The 17,314-nt window shown below is 55.9% G+C and overlaps 1 protein-coding gene across 7 annotated transcripts; it reads left to right on the plus strand.

Moving 5' to 3' along the window:
• Window positions 1–438: 438 nt before the first annotated feature.
• ROBO3 (roundabout guidance receptor 3) lies at window positions 439–16,405 on the plus strand. Of its 7 annotated transcripts, XM_003819932.5 has the most exons (28): window positions 439–678; window positions 3,740–4,066; window positions 4,390–4,547; window positions 4,889–5,009; window positions 5,106–5,244; window positions 5,542–5,669; window positions 5,955–6,079; window positions 7,320–7,491; window positions 7,823–8,028; window positions 8,250–8,331; window positions 8,637–8,802; window positions 9,010–9,176; window positions 9,728–9,849; window positions 10,051–10,276; window positions 10,504–10,625; window positions 10,893–11,064; window positions 11,214–11,399; window positions 12,100–12,123; window positions 12,207–12,249; window positions 12,459–12,598; window positions 12,876–13,070; window positions 13,237–13,375; window positions 13,523–13,735; window positions 14,129–14,280; window positions 14,404–14,514; window positions 14,726–14,887; window positions 15,357–15,541; window positions 16,179–16,405. In XM_003819932.5, the coding sequence occupies exons 1-28, from the start codon at window positions 519–521 to the stop codon at window positions 16,188–16,190; spliced, it is 4,155 nt and encodes a 1,384-aa protein (XP_003819980.4). In that variant the 5' UTR covers window positions 439–518; the 3' UTR covers window positions 16,191–16,405. The 7 variants fall into 7 exon arrangements, with proteins under 7 accessions (XP_003819980.4, XP_063464365.1, XP_034789845.1 ...); XM_034933951.3 differs by lacking the exons at window positions 439–678; window positions 3,740–4,066; window positions 4,390–4,547; ... (12 more) ...; window positions 10,893–11,064; window positions 11,214–11,399 and adding an exon at window positions 11,580–11,871; XM_063608295.1 differs by lacking the exons at window positions 439–678; window positions 3,740–4,066; window positions 4,390–4,547; ... (12 more) ...; window positions 10,893–11,064; window positions 11,214–11,399 and adding an exon at window positions 11,579–11,871 and having other exon boundaries at window positions 12,207–12,598.
• The last annotated feature ends 909 nt before the right edge of the window (window positions 16,406–17,314 follow it).

Genomic DNA, 17,314 nt, shown 5'->3' on the forward strand with positions numbered 1-17,314 from the left:
CCAAAAGGTTCGGGAAAAGAGAGGACAGATTCCTGTTCTGAAGTTGGGCAGAAGGGCAGAGTCCGACAGAGCCTCGTCCCTCGTCTTGGGTGCTTTGAGAAAGGGAAAATCTCTCGCCGCGTCCAGAACGGAACTCTGGGCTTGGGGTGCGGGGCGGGGACTCCAACTCGCGCGCTACGCTACTCGTGTCTCCTGCTCGGATAGTGACTGTAGAGGTAAGGGTGGGAGGGTGGAGGGAGGCGGATTAATCCCTTAATTACGCCGTGATCGGCATGGCACCTGCTTTCCGCCTGCCCAGCTCCCAGGGGACTCCGGCACTAGGGGGTGGAGAGAAGGACGAGGGAAGGAGGAGGGCACGAAGAGGCACCGACCGTACCCAGGCGCACCGGCAGGAGAGCGGCACCGTGGCTGCCGCAGCGCGCAGAGGCTGTGGAGGGGCTTACGGCTCCCAGCCCACGGGTCTCAGACCCAGGGGCTGGGCCACCAGCCCCCAGTCCCGATCCCAGCTGGGTCGAGCCATGCTGCGCTACCTGCTGAAAACGCTGCTGCAGATGAACTTGTTCGCGGACTCTCTGGCCGGGGACATCTCCAACTCCAGCGAGCTGCTCTTGGGCTTCAACTCCTCGCTGGCGGCGCTTAACCACACCCTGCTGCCTCCCGGCGATCCCTCTCTCAACGGTGAGATCCTGCCTCTTGGGGATATGGGATCCTGGGATGGGGATGAGGTGAGAGGGCGGCGTGGAAGGGAAGGAGAAGCGCTCCTATCCCGAGGTCCAGGATTGAGCGGCGCCTCCCAGCGCCTCCCTGGGTCGTGGGGTCTAAGGGATAATTTGGAACTTCGAGCACCTGAGTGGGGGTACCCGCGGGAGGTCGAGGGCTTGGGAGAAGATGGCTACTGAGTCTTTTTACACCTCCTTCCCTTCCCCTACAACGCCCACCCCAGGTGAGAAGAACCGTTGCTGGTAACGGGCAGGGAAGTCCGAGCTAAGAAAGGCCCGGGCCCAGCGCAGGGAGGGCAGAGGAGGGGGCACAGTCTCCCGCCGGCCTCGGCCAAGCCAGGTCACTCGGTGACCCACCCAGGCAGCTGGTCTTCAGAACCCCGAAGTTTCCCAAGAACTCACTTAGGACCAGAGGAAGCCAAAATGCTGGATGTGTTTGCTACGGAGGGGTTAGGGGCGGCGATCATTTTAAGGAAACTTAGAAGTTTGTCTTTCAGCGGCGGGACTCTCAGCCGGCCCACCCCGGCAGAGCTGTGGCGGGCGGGCGGAGCTGGCGGCGAGGTCGTTACCGCTAATTACGGTGATTAATAAATGACTGGGACAGCGCGCTCTCCCCTAGCGCCGCGGGGAAGCTGCGGGAGCCGGCCGCCGCCAGCCTGCGGGGAGGCCGGAGCGCGCCCCCTGCCTGCCGCATCGGGAACCCCCGCTTTACCGGGCGCTTTCGCGTGTGGTTCCCTCCAGGTGCACGCGGTCCCCGTCCCTCTGCCTCGACCCACTCGAGTCTAGTGACGAGCACTGTGCTGGAGACTCGAAGGTGGAGAGAAAGGAGACCCTGGCAATATGTGTGTGTTTATGTGTGGGGCACATCAGGTGCTGAGGGAGGAGCCCCAGAGCCTCATTAGCATGGCCATTAGCTATTCATTAGGCTGCAGTCGAAGCATCTCCTGAGACCCGGAAGGGTAGAGGGGGAAATTCCAGGGAAAGGGCGCCTGCAGCTGTGTCTACAGGAATTAGGGGGAAAAGGCCGACCAGAAGGGTGTGGTCCGTATAGAAGGATTGGGGAGAAAGACGATGGGGGAGGAGCCCGATTCTCCAACCTCTTGACCCTCCTAGATTCCCAGGAGGTTAAGCACAGATCCCTTCTCGCTGGCACCCCGCAGAGTCCCTCTTCTGCTCACCTAGCGCGTTTACACAGTGTTTTCACCATACTTTGTCTCATCTAAGCTCGAAACTTAGGTATGCAAGGAAGGTGTTGACAGACACATTTTGCCGCTGAGAAAATGCTTTATAGAGTGAATAGTGCCCTAATCGTCACAAAAGCAGCATGAAGCAAAACCTAGCGATAACAGATCAGTCCATTTCCATTACACCTGAGGGCTATACCAAGGGGAAAAAAGAATATTGGGGCCTGGTAGAATTTGATTCAGGTAGAGACTGTAGGAGCCAAGATAAGGTGCATATGCTGGGAACACAAGCCCTTAAATAATGGCAGAGTAGTGACGTTTATCCCCCAAGGGCTTTACATACATTATGGTCTTAGAGCAACCCTATCACTGCTCCCACATCACAAATAAAGAAACTGAGACTGAGAGAAGTTAAATAATTTGCCCAAGTTCTTACAGCTAGGAAGCGTCAAAGTCTGAGATTCCAGCCCTGGTTGGTTCAACAGCAACACTTGCTCTCAATCACTCCATTGTTGCTCACCACGGGGTGTTCCAAAATTGGGAATGGGAGGAGATGGAGGAGAAGAGAAGGGTGAAAAGCAGAGATTTCCATTTGGAAGGGAGGAGATGGAGAAAATTACTCTCCCAAGTGGGACAGAAATCGATCTTCTTGACTCCAGGCAATTAAAATAAACTCAGAACAGCGCCAGCACGGGTCAGCCTGTCCAGCTTTGTCTACAACAGAACTTCTAAGAGGAGGGGCAGGAAATGAAACCCAATCTCACAGGCGGGCTGGAAGCGGGAGGTTCCTGCAGATTTTGGAACAGGGTAGGAGGGGCGGGGGCAGGGGGAGGGGGCAGGGGGCAGAACAGATGCTTGAAGTGGTCCCTGGTTATTTTACAGCGGGTTATTCAAGGCTGCAGTGGCACCTACTGGCCGCCACGGGTTACAAATCCACTTTTGTTGGCTGGACTAGGGGCTGAGAGTGCCGGAGTATAACAGGCTCCGGGATCCTAACCGTGCTGCAGAAGGCGAAACAGGCCAAAGTCTGCAGGCCAAGTGACAGGTAGGACAGAATATGTGGATGAACTGATCGGAGTGAACAGAGGAAGTGGAGGAACATCAATCAGTAGAATAATCTATTGGAAACTATGCACCTCTCAGGAAAAGGAGCCTTACTAACATTCCTACTGCTATTTGCCTTCAATTCCTGTGACTTCACAGGACCCTTGAAATGAAGCGTGATTATCCGGGGTGTCAGTAAGAAGGACTCTGTGCCGATTCATAGAATCCAGGTTGACAAGCCCTTCTAGGCCCGGCCCTGTCACTCCCGTCTTGCGTTTCATAAGGGATCCCAAGCCAGTCCACATTCCCAATTTCACTGAGCCGGGACCTTGCAGAAGTCAAGAACAAATTGTTGGCTCCAGTGCACGGTTTATGGTCTTTCACTGAGCAAGGACGATCCGTGAACCAGCGCAGGTGGAGATGGAAACCACTGGGCAGGAGGCGAGGGAGCGGTCTACTCGCCAAGCGTGGTTCAGCCACTCCCGCTTAAACTTGGCAGGAGAGGAGACGGAGGTCTCTAGGTGGTCCGGAAAGCCGGCCTAGAAGTTTGTGTCCCGATTCCTCTACTAACCGGCCTGTCTGTAGGCATCTTCCTTTGAGACGAGGAACGCGGAACGTCTGCCAATAAGGACATATTGGATCCCGCAGAGGGAGAGGGTAGGCAGGTGGGGACTGAGCTCCAGCAGAGAAGCATAGGAGATGGAACGACCAGAGGATTCTCTTTCCCTCTGGAGCCTCAATCTCTCCCCACAATTTCCCTGTCTGAACGCTCTGCGCCACCCCCTGTCCCAGGGTCAAGGGTAGGACCGGAGGACGCTATGCCCCGCATCGTGGAGCAGCCGCCAGATCTGCTGGTCTCCCGAGGCGAGCCCGCCACGTTGCCCTGCCGCGCTGAAGGCCGACCCCGACCCAACATTGAGTGGTACAAGAACGGGGCGCGTGTGGCCACTGTGCGAGAGGATCCGCGTGCGCACCGCCTGCTGCTGCCCAGCGGCGCCCTCTTCTTCCCGCGCATCGTGCACGGGCGCCGCGCGCGGCCGGACGAAGGTGTCTACACTTGCGTGGCTCGCAACTACCTGGGGGCAGCAGCGAGCAGAAACGCCTCGCTGGAAGTGGCAGGTGAGAGTCAGTTGACCGTCAGCTGGTTGCTTCCAGAGCCTGGGGTAGGCGGGAGGGCACTGGGCAATCAGACCCAGAACCAGCCCCAAAGGACTTCAGCCCACTCAGCATCCTTCTTTGGGACCGCGACCTTTGATCTCTAATGGCCACACCACGGCCAGAGAAGGAAGTGGATCTGACTCCAGGCTGATATTTTCTCACCTGGGAACGAATTCCAGTCTGCAGCGATCAACCCCTTCCCAAGACAACACTTTCCCTGTGTCCTCAGCCAGTAATGTCACTCCACACCCTGCTTATTTTCCCCCATCCCCCGCCCCGCCCAGTCCTCCGTGATGATTTCCGGCAGTCTCCTGGAAACGTGGTGGTGGCAGTGGGGGAGCCAGCAGTACTGGAATGCGTGCCCCCCCGCGGCCACCCGGAGCCTTCCGTGTCCTGGAGGAAGGACGGTGCAAGACTCAAGGAAGAGGAAGGAAGGATCACGGTGAGGGCGGGATTATGATTGGAGACCCCAACAAGGGAGGGGACATAGGGTAGGGAGGTGACAAGGCTGGAGATTGAGATCAGGGCATTAGCTAACCAGAGACTAAGAGTCAGCTATACAGTGAGGGATAAGGAAGATGGAATTGGTACAAAAAAGGGGGGGGGGGCATGATGCCCCAGGAACTTCCCATTTGATATGTGGGTCAACTTCCTTGGTCTCCTTTATCAGCTTGCTGTGAGGATCAAATACACTTTATACATATGTATATACACATATATTCACCATATATATATATGCTGTGATAGCTGAAATGGACCAAAGTTACCATTATTGCTCTGCAGATCCGTGGAGGGAAGCTGATGATGTCACATACACTCAAGAGCGATGCAGGCATGTATGTGTGCGTAGCCTCCAACATGGCGGGAGAAAGGGAGAGTGCGGCAGCTGAAGTCATGGTACTGGGTAGGCACAGGGAATTTTGACATTATGGGAACAGGTAGCCTGCAGAGTAAGTAGCCGTGCAGACACCCTGACTGTTCACTCACTACCACTCCATAGAGCGTCCCTCATTCCTGCGCAGACCAGTGAATCAGGTGGTCCTGGCTGATGCCCCTGTGACTTTCCTATGTGAGGTGAAGGGGGATCCCCCACCTCGTCTACGCTGGCGCAAGGAGGATGGGGAACTGCCCACAGGCAGGTGAGAGGCCCCCTTCTGCCTGTAGGAAGACCCAACCTGATCAAGAGACTATTCTGCCCTAGAAAACCGGAAGACAGGCACATTCTCACTTGAGAACACAGAGAAGTCTGTTCCCTAGAGCCTGTGGCCCCAGTCCTATCCAGTCCCCACCTCCATTGATGGGTCCATGGGTAACCAGCTTCTGTCCCTGCTGGGTCCTGCCTGTCTTTATGTACCTTGACCCTGGTGTCTGTCCTGGGGGAGAGAGAAAGGGTCTGTAGCTGTGGCCAACCCAGCCTGGGGTGGGGAGTGGAGCAGGTATGAGATCCGGAGTGACCACAGCCTTTGGATTGGGCATGTGAGTGCCGAAGATGAGGGAACGTACACCTGTGTGGCGGAGAACAGTGTGGGCCGCGCTGAAGCATCTGGCTCCCTCAGTGTTCACGGTGAGGGCTGTACTTGGGACTGCCTGCAGCAGGAATGGTAGGAGGGGAGAAGGAGGATGGTTGGCAGGAGACTGAGGGAGAAAGGGCAGAGAAGGGCATGTGGATGGGACACCTGAGACTTCTGCAAGGAGTGGGAGGAGGAGAACACTAAACAGGCCGGGAGGAAGAGATGGATATCTGCTCCTGTACACTTGAGCTAAGCTGGAGCTTCTCTCTCCTGTTCCTGCAGTCTCCTTTCTTAGTGCCTCTGACTACCTGTTCCTTTTTCTCACCTGCCCTTCCCAGTCCCACCCCAGTTGGTGACCCAGCCCAAGGACCAGATGGCAGCTCCTGGAGAGAGCGTGGCTTTCCAGTGCGAGACCAAAGGAAACCCCCCACCTGCCATCTTCTGGCAGAAGGAGGGGAGTCAGGTGGGTGGCCATCTCCAAGGAGCTTCCCAACAGACTTCCTCTGCGGCTCAGCCTCCCTCCCTCTACATTCTGCAAACTTCTCTCTGGGGCTTCTGTTTTATCTTTGGGAGCCCCCAGAAACCCTTGCAGGTTATTTGAGAGGATTAAGTAAGATAATGAATATAAAAGGCCTGGAACACATTGGGACACTTTTTAATAAATGATAATAATACATTTAGATGGTGGAGAACAGTCCTGGATGGTAGTTTCTTAGAGAATCTTTCTGTTTTGGGCAAGGCTTTCCTGAGGATGTAACAAATTCAGTTTATCTCTCCTCCTTTAGACCCCTTGGGCTTTGGCTTTGGACATAACACACTGCTCTGGAAACAGTATTGAACCAAAGCTGCTCAGGGTAGAAAAGTACTCGCTCTTCCATTTATAAGAGCCACAAGGGACTTTCACAAAGGAGAGCTCAGTCATCCCTTTTGAACCTTGCAAACAAATCTCAAAATCCAGAAGCAGAATGAACATTAACTGAAGTTACCACATAAATAACTCTCTCTAAAGGAAGGGTAGGAATTTTGCTACTGGAAACAGGGTCAGTAAGATAAAATAAGTATGATGAGCTCCACTCTGTTGGAAAACAAGGCAACCTGCTACCTCATTCCAAATCGACAGCCACAATTTTCTAACATCTTTTCTAGCACCAGGGACTGCTGAATTCTAATTAGATTCTCACATGAATAAAAAGGGTGATGGTTAGTAGGGGTGAAGCAGGTATTACCCAGGGTCTCAGCATGGTGCCCTTTGTCCTGAGACCCAAACCTGCTTCCCTGTCTAATCTAATGGATTATCTTCCATGGATCTATGGAATGGAAACTGTTCAAGCAGGAAGAAGAGGAATGTGTTTACCACAACGTGTTAGAAGACTTTCATATGATTATTTCATGTGATCTTTATAACTATCCTCTAGGAGTCAAATTTGGGAAATTGGGGCTCAGGCAGGTTAAACAGCTTGTTCAGGGTTTCCCCACTAGTAAGTCACGGAGCTGGGAAGTAGACTCTGAAATTGTCTAATAAAATTCCCTGATGTTTTTGTGAATACATTTAACTACTTTGCCCAAGTTCACATCACTGCTGGAGACAGACAATGAACTAGAATCATAGGAATTCTCTGAATTTTGAGATTGACAGGAATGGGGACCTCTCCCTGCCCAGCTGCCTGCTCATTCCCTACCCTGGTTCCTTGCTCTGTCCCCAGGTCCTGCTTTTCCCCAGTCAGTCACTTCAGCTGAAGGGGCGCTTCTCAGTGTCTCCAAGAGGCCAACTTAACATCACCGCGGTGCAGCGTGGGGATGCTGGGTACTACGTGTGCCAGGCTGTCAGTGTGGCTGGCAGCATCCTGGCCAAGGCCCTGCTGGAGATAAAAGGAGGTACGTGCCCATGGAGATAGGACTGGATCCATGGCTTGGGAGGAAATAATGGCCTAAAGTGATGTGTTTCTCTTGGAGTCTATATACTATGTCTGCAAGAGGAGAGGTGTGTTCCAGAGGCATGACCTTGAAGTTTGGAAACCAGCAGCAGAAGCCACTAATAATGGCTGGTCCTGGGCAGAGACTTCAGATGATTATCAAAGCCCCCTCTGATCACCGGAAGTTTCAGGGGCTGGGGTAGGGAGGGTGAAGGAGCAGAGAATGAGGACAAGGGGCTGGCCGCGGGGCCCTAAGCTCCTCCCCTGAGGTGCACACGTTCTTCCTCTCTCAGCCTCTTTGGATGGGCTGCCTCCTGTCATCCTCCAGGGACCAGCCAATCAGACGCTGGTGCTTGGCTCCTCCGTGTGGCTGCCATGCAGAGTGACTGGGAACCCTCAACCCAGTGTCCGATGGAAGAAGGATGGGCAGTGGCTGCAGGGGGATGACCTCCAGTTCAAGACAATGGCCAACGGTACCCTGTACATCGCCAATGTGCAGGTGAGTGTCACCCCTGGGGCCCTAGTAGCTGAGAATGGCTATCTGCTCCACGTTCCTTACACACATAAGTACTCACTGGGCCTGTAGCCCCATCTTTACACCTCTGTTCCCTCAGAGCACCTAGTGTCCAACATCTTCCCATCCTTCTGCTACCCGCCTCCACCCCCCTCACTGGATCTTGCTCCACTCTCAGTTTGCCAGTGCTCTGCCCTCTCTTACAGGAGATGGACATGGGCTTCTACAGCTGCGTGGCCAAGAGTTCCATAGGGGAAGCCACGTGGAGTGGCTGGGTTAAGATGCGGGGTGAGTTTTTTCTTTCTTCCCTTATTTTGATAATACCTTCCTCCAAACCTGCTTCAACAGGTAGTCAATACCTCCTCAAACTCTGGGATTAACTTTATGTCACAAATGCCATGGTTACGGTGGTGAGGATGAGAAGGACAGTAGTGGTACCCATGGGAGGCAGATGTGAGTAGGGGTTCATATACTATAGCCCACTCTGACCATCACCACAGCTCAGAGCTCCATAGCTCCCCTGGGAAGGAGACAGGTTACACTAGGATTATCCTTTCCCTATCTTTCTACTTAAAGATTATCTCCCACTGCAGAAGACTGGGGAGTATCACCAGACCCCCCTACAGAACCCAGTTCCCCTCCGGGGGCTCCCTCTCAGCCAGTGGTCACTGAGATCACCAAGAACAGCATTACCCTGACCTGGAAGCCCAACCCACAGACTGGGGCTGCAGTCACGTCTTATGTGATAGAGGCCTTCAGGTATGGAGAAAGTTTTGAATGCAAATCTGGAGAGTTAAAAGGAGGGGATCCTATGCCCTTAGGGTCTTTGCTATTGTGAGGCGGGATTCTCCAGTACCCTCTTGCAAGGGGAAGACATAATGGTGGTTCATAGAGAGTGGATGAGATGGAGTAGGCAGGTTGGGAGTTCCTGGCTTAGACAACCCTGTCATCTCCTTCTTGTTGTAGCCCAGCAGCTGGCAACACGTGGCGTACTGTGGCAGATGGCGTGCAGCTGGAGACACACACAGTCAGCGGTCTGCAGCCCAATACCATCTACCTGTTTCTGGTTCGAGCAGTGGGAGCCTGGGGCCTCAGTGAGCCCAGCCCCGTCTCTGAGCCTGTCCGTACACAGGGTAAGGTCAGAGTCCCTGGGCTCATGAGCATGAAATGTAACATCATAAAGCAACCCTCTCCCCCAAAACCATGACACCATGGCAGTTCATACAGTTCTTTCCTGCTATGCCAGGTCTATACTGGTGGCCCCGCCTGGAATAGGAGATCATGTTTGCCTCTCACAGAAGAGACAAGGGAGGAGGAAGGCAGGGAGAGGGGAGGAGGGAAGAAGGAAAGGGAGAGAGGTAGTCATTCATTTTGGCAGCTTCTGACTTCTGAGCCTTTTACCTATAGATAATAATATAGATTATTAAGACTAGAAGGGACCATGGAGGGGCCATCTTCATCTTAGAGATGAGGAACTGAGGGCTTTAAAGGATGCATGTGTAATTATGCTAGCTGGACACCGAGGCCCACGTCTGGAAGCTATTTTCCGGACCAGTCCCCTCCTGACCATGGGGTGTGCTCTGGAGTACTAAGTGGAGCAGGGCAGAGGTAGGACACGAGCACACTCTCAGCCCTATCTCCCTGTCCCTGGTGGCCTCTGCTGAGTGGGTTCTTTGGTCAACAGATAGCAGCCCCTCTAGGCCAGTGGAGGACCCATGGAGAGGCCAGCAGGGACTGGCAGAAGTGGCTGTGCGCCTGCAGGAGCCCATAGTCCTGGGACCCCGGACCCTGCAGGTGTCCTGGACTGTGAGTGTGGTATGGGGAGGAGATTCAGGGTGGGGATGATTATGAGGCACATGAGGGCCTCCAAGAGTGAGTATGGGAAAGTGGGAGGTGAGTGGCTGGGGAAGGCGGCATGAGTGGGAGGAGGGGCTGGGCCTGGACGGCCTGGAGGGCCTGTATGGCCCCAGCCTCCCCCTCTGGTGTGCCTTGTCCTGTCTCCCACAGGTGGATGGCCCAGTCCAGCTGGTGCAAGGTTTCCAGGTGTCTTGGAGGGTAGCAGGCCCTGAGGGAGGAAGCTGGACAATGTTGGACCTACAGTCCCCAAGCCAGCAAAGTACTGTGCTAAGAGGACTCCCTCCAGGGACCCAAATCCAGATCAAGGTGCAAGCCCAAGGCCAGGAGGGGCTGGGGGCTGAAAGCCTCTCTGTGACCAGGAGCATTCCTGAGGAGGGTAAGGAGGGCCACCGAACAGATGGATGGACAAGAGGGAAGAAGGGGTGGGGGTGGAGGTGGAGGGGGGATGAAAATTTGCAGGAGGAGAGCAGGGTGAGTGGGTGGGAAGGAGGAATGGCTCTCAGTTCCCTAAGATGTTAGAACAGGGAGGGGGAATGTTGGGGCAGGAGGGGCAGCTTGCAATGACTATTTGTGTCCTTCTCACCATGCTCCACTCTGGCCCAGCCCCCAGTGGCCCCCCACAGGGAGTGGCGGTGGCCTTGGGGGGTGATGGCAACAGCAGTATCACTGTGTCCTGGGAACCTCCACTCCCCTCCCAGCAAAATGGGGTCATCACGGAATACCAGGTAGAGGGATTGAGAGGGACTGGATGGGAGGGCCGGGCCGGGAGGGAGAGGGAGGATCTAGTGGCTAGAATTAGGGTGGAGGAAATCTATTATAGGTTTGGCTTTAGGGTTGGGGATGAGTTTATGGGAGAAGAGAGAGGTTTCCAAGTGTTGTTTCCAGGTTGAATTACATCTGTATAAGGCTTCTCTACCATTTGGAGCCTTAAGTTTCCCGGTGAGGCTAAGAATCCCATTTCTGACTCTAAATCCGGGACTCGGCCTCCCTAGATCTGGTGCCTGGGCAATGAGAGCCGCTTTCACCTCAATCGATCTGCAGCAGGCTGGGCACGCTCCGCAATGCTCCGAGGACTGGTGCCCGGTCTCCTCTATCGAACCCTGGTCGCGGCGGCCACCAGCGCAGGCGTGGGCGTGCCCAGTGCCCCAGTGCTGGTGCAGCTGCGTGAGTCCACCCGAGGGCAGTGCTGGGGATCTTGGCGGGGGCGGGGCAAGCCACCCGCTGGGGTAGCTGTGCCTGCCGGGTCGGGAATGACCCTTTCCCAGTTCCAGGGTTTCGGGCCCCTCCTCCCCTCACTTCTCTGACCCCCACAGCGTCCCCGCCGGACCTGGAGCCCGGGCTGGAGGTGGGCGCGGGGCTGGCGGTGCGGCTGGCGAGGGTGCTGCGGGAGCCCGCCTTCCTCGCGGGCAGCGGCGCAGCCTGCGGAGCGCTGCTTCTCGGGCTCTGCGCCGCCCTCTACTGGCGCCGGAAACAGCGCAAAGAGCTCAGCCACTACACGGGTGAGCGCCCGGCCTCGGAGCGGACGGATCCGGGAGGGAGCCAGGCGGGCCATGGGGAGGGGCAGGGGCTTAGCCGCTGGCGAGTGAGGACCGGGTCGGGAGGAAGGGGTCACACCTGGAGTTCAGCCTCTTGGGTAGGGGCGGGATACGTGGGGCGGCTCGAGGAGCTGCCAGGACTAGGGAGGGCTGCGGGACAAGACGGGGCGGGATCTGGATGACGTTTGCCCCAAAGACGCCGCGAGGAGGCCAGGCTTTGCAACCATCTCCATAAAGAAGGGGCAAGTTCGAGGACGGAAAGCCCACTCAAAGGGCGGGGGGCGGGGCCTGGCAGGAGGGGGTGTGGCCAGGATCCCAGGCAGTAAATTGTGTGGCGGGGTCTGGATGGAAAGGCGGGGCCCGCTGAAAGAAGGCGACCCGAGTTCTGCTACTTCCTAGTAAGGGACGTCTCTGGAGAGATTCTGAGGTGTTTGAGGTCAGTGGTTTTCAATCTTGGTTGGCTACACATAGGAATCACTTGAGGGGCTTGAGAAAAATACCGACACCTGAGTCCCACCCCCGAGAAATTCTGATGAAATGGGTCCAGGGTGCAGCCTGAGTGGTGGAACTGGGACCAGGGCCGAGGAGTGGACAAGTATAGGGGTATTTCTGACCCTTCTCCTCATTTCACCTCTTCTTTCTCCCACGGGTTCCTTTCTGCAAGCCTCTTTTGCCTACACACCGGCAGGTAAGCCATCTCTGCCCCAGTGGGGTTCAGACCCCCCCAGGACGGGCCCTTCTCTCACTCATTCGCCCCCTCATTTTCCCCAGTGTCCTTCCCGCACTCAGAGGGCCTCTCTGGAGCCAGTTCCAGGTAATTCTCTTAGCCCATTTCCTCAGGATGACCTCCACCGACAGGCCACTCTTCTTCCGCCCCGCTGCCGCCCCAGGTGGAGGGAGCATGGCCACCTCCCACCCCAACACCACCGCCACTGTCCTGAGACTCCCGAATATCGCCACCTCCCTTTCCTTTGCTGGCCTCTTCAGGCTCTCCGTCCCCAACGCTCACCTGCTCTCCCTCAGGCCACCCATGGGCCTTGGCCCCGCCCCCTACTCATGGCTGGCAGATTCGTGGCCCCACCCATCTCGAAGCCCCTCGGCCCAGGAACCCAGGGGAAGCTGCTGCCCTAGCAATCCTGACCCGGACGACAGATATTACAACGGTGAGGAGTTCTCATTCCCTCACCTGGCTTCAGCGCACTTCTCCCGACCTACTGGGGCAAACCGAAGGGCGCCCGGGAGCCCGGTCTCTCTGAGGTTGGTCAGTCCCTGGGGAGGATGTGAGCTGGGGAAGCCTCTCTGACCTACCTCCACCCTGGTTTAGGATGTAAGGCTTGTGTGGGGGAAGAAGTTGATCCCGTGGGATTTCCCTTTGTCTTCCATCTGTTGTCCTCTATGTTTCTGTCTCTGCTTCCGGGCCTCCCTCTTTCTTCTCTGCAGAAGCAGGAATCTCCCTGTATCTAGCTCAGACGGCCAGGGGCACGGCCGCCCCTGGCGAGGGTCCTGTCTATAGCACCATTGACCCAGCGGGGGAGGAGCTGCAGACCTTCCATGGGGGCTTCCCCCAACATCCCTCAGGAGATCTGGGCCCCTGGAGCCAGTACGCTCCTCCAGAGTGGAGCCAGGGGGACAGTGGTATGACTCCAACTCCTGAAACCCCGTTTAGCCCTGACCAGGGTATCCCCAAAGAGGATCCTCCTCCCTGACCCTCTGGCACCTAGCCCGGCACTTCCTTCTGACCTGTCTCATCTCTGGCTCTTTCCTGCCTGTTCTCCGGGTGTCCCCATCCTATTCTCCTCAGGAGCCAAGGGAGGCAAAGTGAAGCTTCTGGGGAAACCTGTGCAGATGCCCTCTCTGAACTGGCCAGAAGCCCTGCCCCCACCTCCTCCTTCTTGTGAACTGAGCTGCTTAGAAGGGCAGGAGGAGGAGCTGGAGGGCAGGTAGGGATGCTCCCTGCTTCCAGGCCCACACACCTGCGGCCAGACCATGGGCTGCTGGGGAGGAAGGGGAGGGGGCAGCAGGAAGGCCAACGGGAAGGTATGGAAGCAGCTGAGCCCTTTCCTTCTCTCCTGCCTCTTTGATCCCAGCTCAGAGCCAGAGGAGTGGTGCCTGCCAATGCCTGAGAGAAGTCATCTGACGGAACCCAGCTCCAGTGGAGGGTGCCTGGTCACTCCATCCCGAAGGGAAACCCCCTCTCCCACACCTTCCTATGGACAGCAGTCCACAGCCACTCTTACACCCTCACCTCCTGACCCTCCCCAGCCCCCAAATGACATGCCCCATCTCCATCAGATGCCCAGGTAGGGAGGTATATAGTACCTCACTCATTGCAAGCCCTCTATACGTATCTACTCAGTAGATGACTGGGTGGGTGGATGGATGGATGGGTGGATGGATCTGGGGTACAGAGGTCTCAGGGCTGTGTCAGGGTGGAAGTATAATTTGGGCAGGAATATGGAGGCTGACAAGATCTCTCATGCCCATTAGACTGGCTCTTGCTGGAGTGGTCAGCATTCTACCTGAGACATTTCAGATATGGCTCTCCTTATGCTTCTCTAGCTTGGGAGGACTTACGGGCGGACGGGTTGTGTCTTGTTTATCTGTTAGGTTGATTGTCTAGCACAGTGCTGGGCACATAGTAGGCATTCAGTTTTTGTGGAGGGAACAGAGGCTGAGGCCTCCTGTCATTGCAGGAGGGTGCCCCTTGGGCCGAGTTCCCCTCTCAGTGTATCCCAGCCCATGCTGGGCATCCGTGAAGGGAGGCCTGCTGGCTTGGGTGCTGGCCCTGCAGCCTCACCCCACCTCAGCCCCAGTCCTGCCCCTAGCACAGCCAGCAGTGCCCCAGGTAAGTCTCTACAACCTCCTTTTGCCCCCCGGCTCCCTCCAGTGCTTGCTTCCCCTTCACCCTTAGGGCTTTTTCCTGATTTTTGCCCTTACCCATTCCTCTTCCCGTCTCCTAACACTGCAGGCAGAACCTGGCAGGGGAATGGGGAGATGACTCCCCCACTTCAAGGACCCCGTGCTCGATTCCGGAAGAAACCCAAGGCTCTTCCCTACAGGAGGGAGAACAGTCCTGGGGGTGAGGGGGGATGCACCTGGGAGATGGTGACAGCAGTGGTGGGGGGATAGGCAAGAAACCAAGGGTGCACTCTGGGGGCTGGAGGAGGGAACAGGTGAACCCCAATCTTGGGCTGTTCATTGGCAGCCTCCTGGTGCCAGGGAATGCAGGTGAGAGAAAGATTAGTGACAGGAGTGGCAGGAGGCTCCGCTGAAAACAGCTCCCTCCCCAGACTTGCCCCCACCACCCTTGCCACCGCCAGAGGAAGAGGCGAGCTGGGCCCTAGAGCTGAGGGCAGCAGGCAGCATGTCCTCCCTGGAGCGGGAGCGCAGTGGGGAGAGGAAAGCGGTCCAGGCCGTGCCCCTGGCCGCCCAGCGGGGGCTCCACCCAGATGGTAAGCAGGGCCAGGGCAGGCAGGAGGGCTGCTGCCACAGGAGACTGTGGGCTTTGGGACTGGGGGCTGACAGTAGACCAGCTCAGCCCTCCCTTTAGTTAGGTTCATGCATTTGATCCACATCAAACTCCCCTGTCTCTCTAACTCTCTGAGCACAATCCCCTGAAGTCCCAAGTTGTGTTCATTCCCAGGATGGAAGCCCAGATGAGAGGACTGGGCTCTAGGTGCTCTGTCCCCGCTCCCCACAAGGCTCCCTCTGATTGGGAGCTCCCCCGCAGCGTTCTGAGCACCCGTGATGTCAAGGCCATGTGCCGGTCACTCTGCTGCTCCTCAGCCCCAGGCTGGCTGAGCCCTGTGCCTGCCCTTCATCTTCTTCCAGAGCTGAGCTTGTGGTCAGGGTGGCAGGGTGGGTGACAGGGAAGTTCTGCTTCCTGCCTGCACCTGGCTACCCTTCCCTCTTGTGCTGCAGAAGAGGCCTGGCTCCCATACAGCAGACCAAGCTTCCTGTCCCGGGGCCAGGGCACCAGCACATGTTCCACGGCCGGCAGCAACTCTTCCAGGGGCTCCAGCAGTTCTAGGGGCTCCCGGGGCCCTGGCCGGAGCCGGAGTCAGAGCCGGAGCCAGAGCCAAAGGCCAAGACAGAAACGCCGAGAGGTAGGGGCCATAGATTGCAGAAAAATGAGGGCAGAGGACTAGGGAAGGGTGGACCAAGGGGTAATGGAAAACAGGAAGGTGGGCAAGGGCTTGTGGAGGAGTGTCAAAAGGAGGGGATCCAGAGGGTGAGGGGGAGGGAGGAATCCTGTAGAAGTGACAAGGGGACTGAGCGTGGTGGCTCATGCCTGTAATCCCAGCACTTTGGGAGACCGAGATGGGCGGATCCCTTGAGCTCAGGAGTTTGAGACTAGCCTGGGCAATATGGTAAAATCCCATCTCTACAAAAAATACAAAATTAGCTGGGCGTGGTGGTGTGCTCCTGTAGTCCCAGCTACTCAGGGGGCTTGAGGTGGGAGGATGGCTTGAGCCTGGGAGGTCAAGGCTGCAGTGAGCCATGATCACACCACTGCTCTCCAGTCTGGGCGACAGAGTGAGACTCTGTCTCAAACAAACAAACAGACAAACAAAACAAAACAAAAGAAATGACAAGGGGCGAGGACAAGATGACACATAATAGAGGAGCCTGGGCTCACCGTAGGAGAACTGGGTTAGGAGAGAGAAAGCCTGAGCCCTTCCTGGACTTGTTTGCCCCGGGTCAGGGTTTTACAAAACAGCATCTCTCTGTCTCTCTCCCTAGGAACCAAGATGACCCTTGTTGGGGCATTGAGAATATCATGAGTGCCACGGGGAAGGGGAGTAGGATGTCTTTTCCCTCCCAGCAGTGATGAGTGGGGCTAGCTGAAGCCCATTGGTTTCCACGATTTCAATTGGCTGAGAAGGCAGAGAGCTAGCTCCTCCCTTTCTTTCTCTTTCCACCTGAGACTTGTTTATAAAAAACAAAACAATAAAAAGAGTCTGATCAGAGCCCAGGGCCCTGTCTGTCTGGTTCTGTGCAGCAGGTTGGGAAGAAGGGGACTGCAGGGTCCTGTATATCAACGCACACTAGTAGCTTCTGCTTCCCCTTCCACTCCGTCAAAAGCACTAAGTTAGGCCAGGCACAATGGCTCACATCGTAATCCCAGCGCTTTAGGAGGCTGAGGCAGGAGGATCACTTGAGCCCAGGAGTTTGAGACCAGCCTGGCCAACCTAGAAAGAACTTGTGTCTACACACACACACACACACACACACACACACACAAAATAAATAAATAAATAAATTAGCCAGGTATGGTTGTGTGCACCTGTCATCCTATCTACTTGAGAAGCTGAGGCAGTAGTATTGCCTGAACCCAGGTGTTGGAGGTTATAGTGAGCTATGATTGTGCCACTGGACTTCATCCTGGGTGACAGAGTGAGACCCTATCTCAAAAACAAACAAACAAAAAACTGAAAAAACACTAGGTGGGGACTGTACTGTCCTGCTTCTTAAAGGAGTAAGAAGCTCACTGTTCCCGAGTTACAACCCTAGAGACTTTCCAAATGCCCAGTAATAAGACACATGTTCCACCTTTGGAAGGTCAAGCCAGGCCCTTCTTTAGTGCCCTCCTCTGGGGTCTGTCTACTTTCCCACAAGAAAATACACCCGTCACAAAAAATTATTTTGAAAAACTCAAAGAAAGGAGGAGCTTATGGGAGAAACCCCAGGCAAGAAGGAAGAGCATGCTTTTTCAAACCATCTGACTCCGTCACAGAGGGTATGTGCAAATGGGCAGCTCTTGGTGGGCCCAGATGTGATTGGGTTGACGGGCACAGAACTGTTAAGACTTTTTTGTGGTGAATGCCGTGGTCCTCGTCACCTCCTGCCCTGCATCCCGTGTGCTCACTGGTGACCTG

Source organism: Pan paniscus, chromosome 9 (assembly GCF_029289425.2).
Source record: "Pan paniscus chromosome 9, NHGRI_mPanPan1-v2.0_pri, whole genome shotgun sequence".
Classification (NCBI taxonomy): Eukaryota; Metazoa; Chordata; class Mammalia; order Primates; family Hominidae; genus Pan; species Pan paniscus.

Coding starts and splice junctions, on each gene's coding strand:
- ROBO3 (XM_003819932.5), top strand. CDS start 519: ATGCTGCGCTACCTGCTGAAAACGCTGCTGCAGATGAACTTGTTCGCG. Junction 4,067..4,389: donor CGCCTCGCTGGAAGTGGCAG/GTGAGAGTCAGT, acceptor CGCCCCGCCCAG/TCCTCCGTGATGATTTCCGG. Junction 9,177..9,727: donor TGAGCCTGTCCGTACACAGG/GTAAGGTCAGAG, acceptor TTTGGTCAACAG/ATAGCAGCCCCTCTAGGCCA.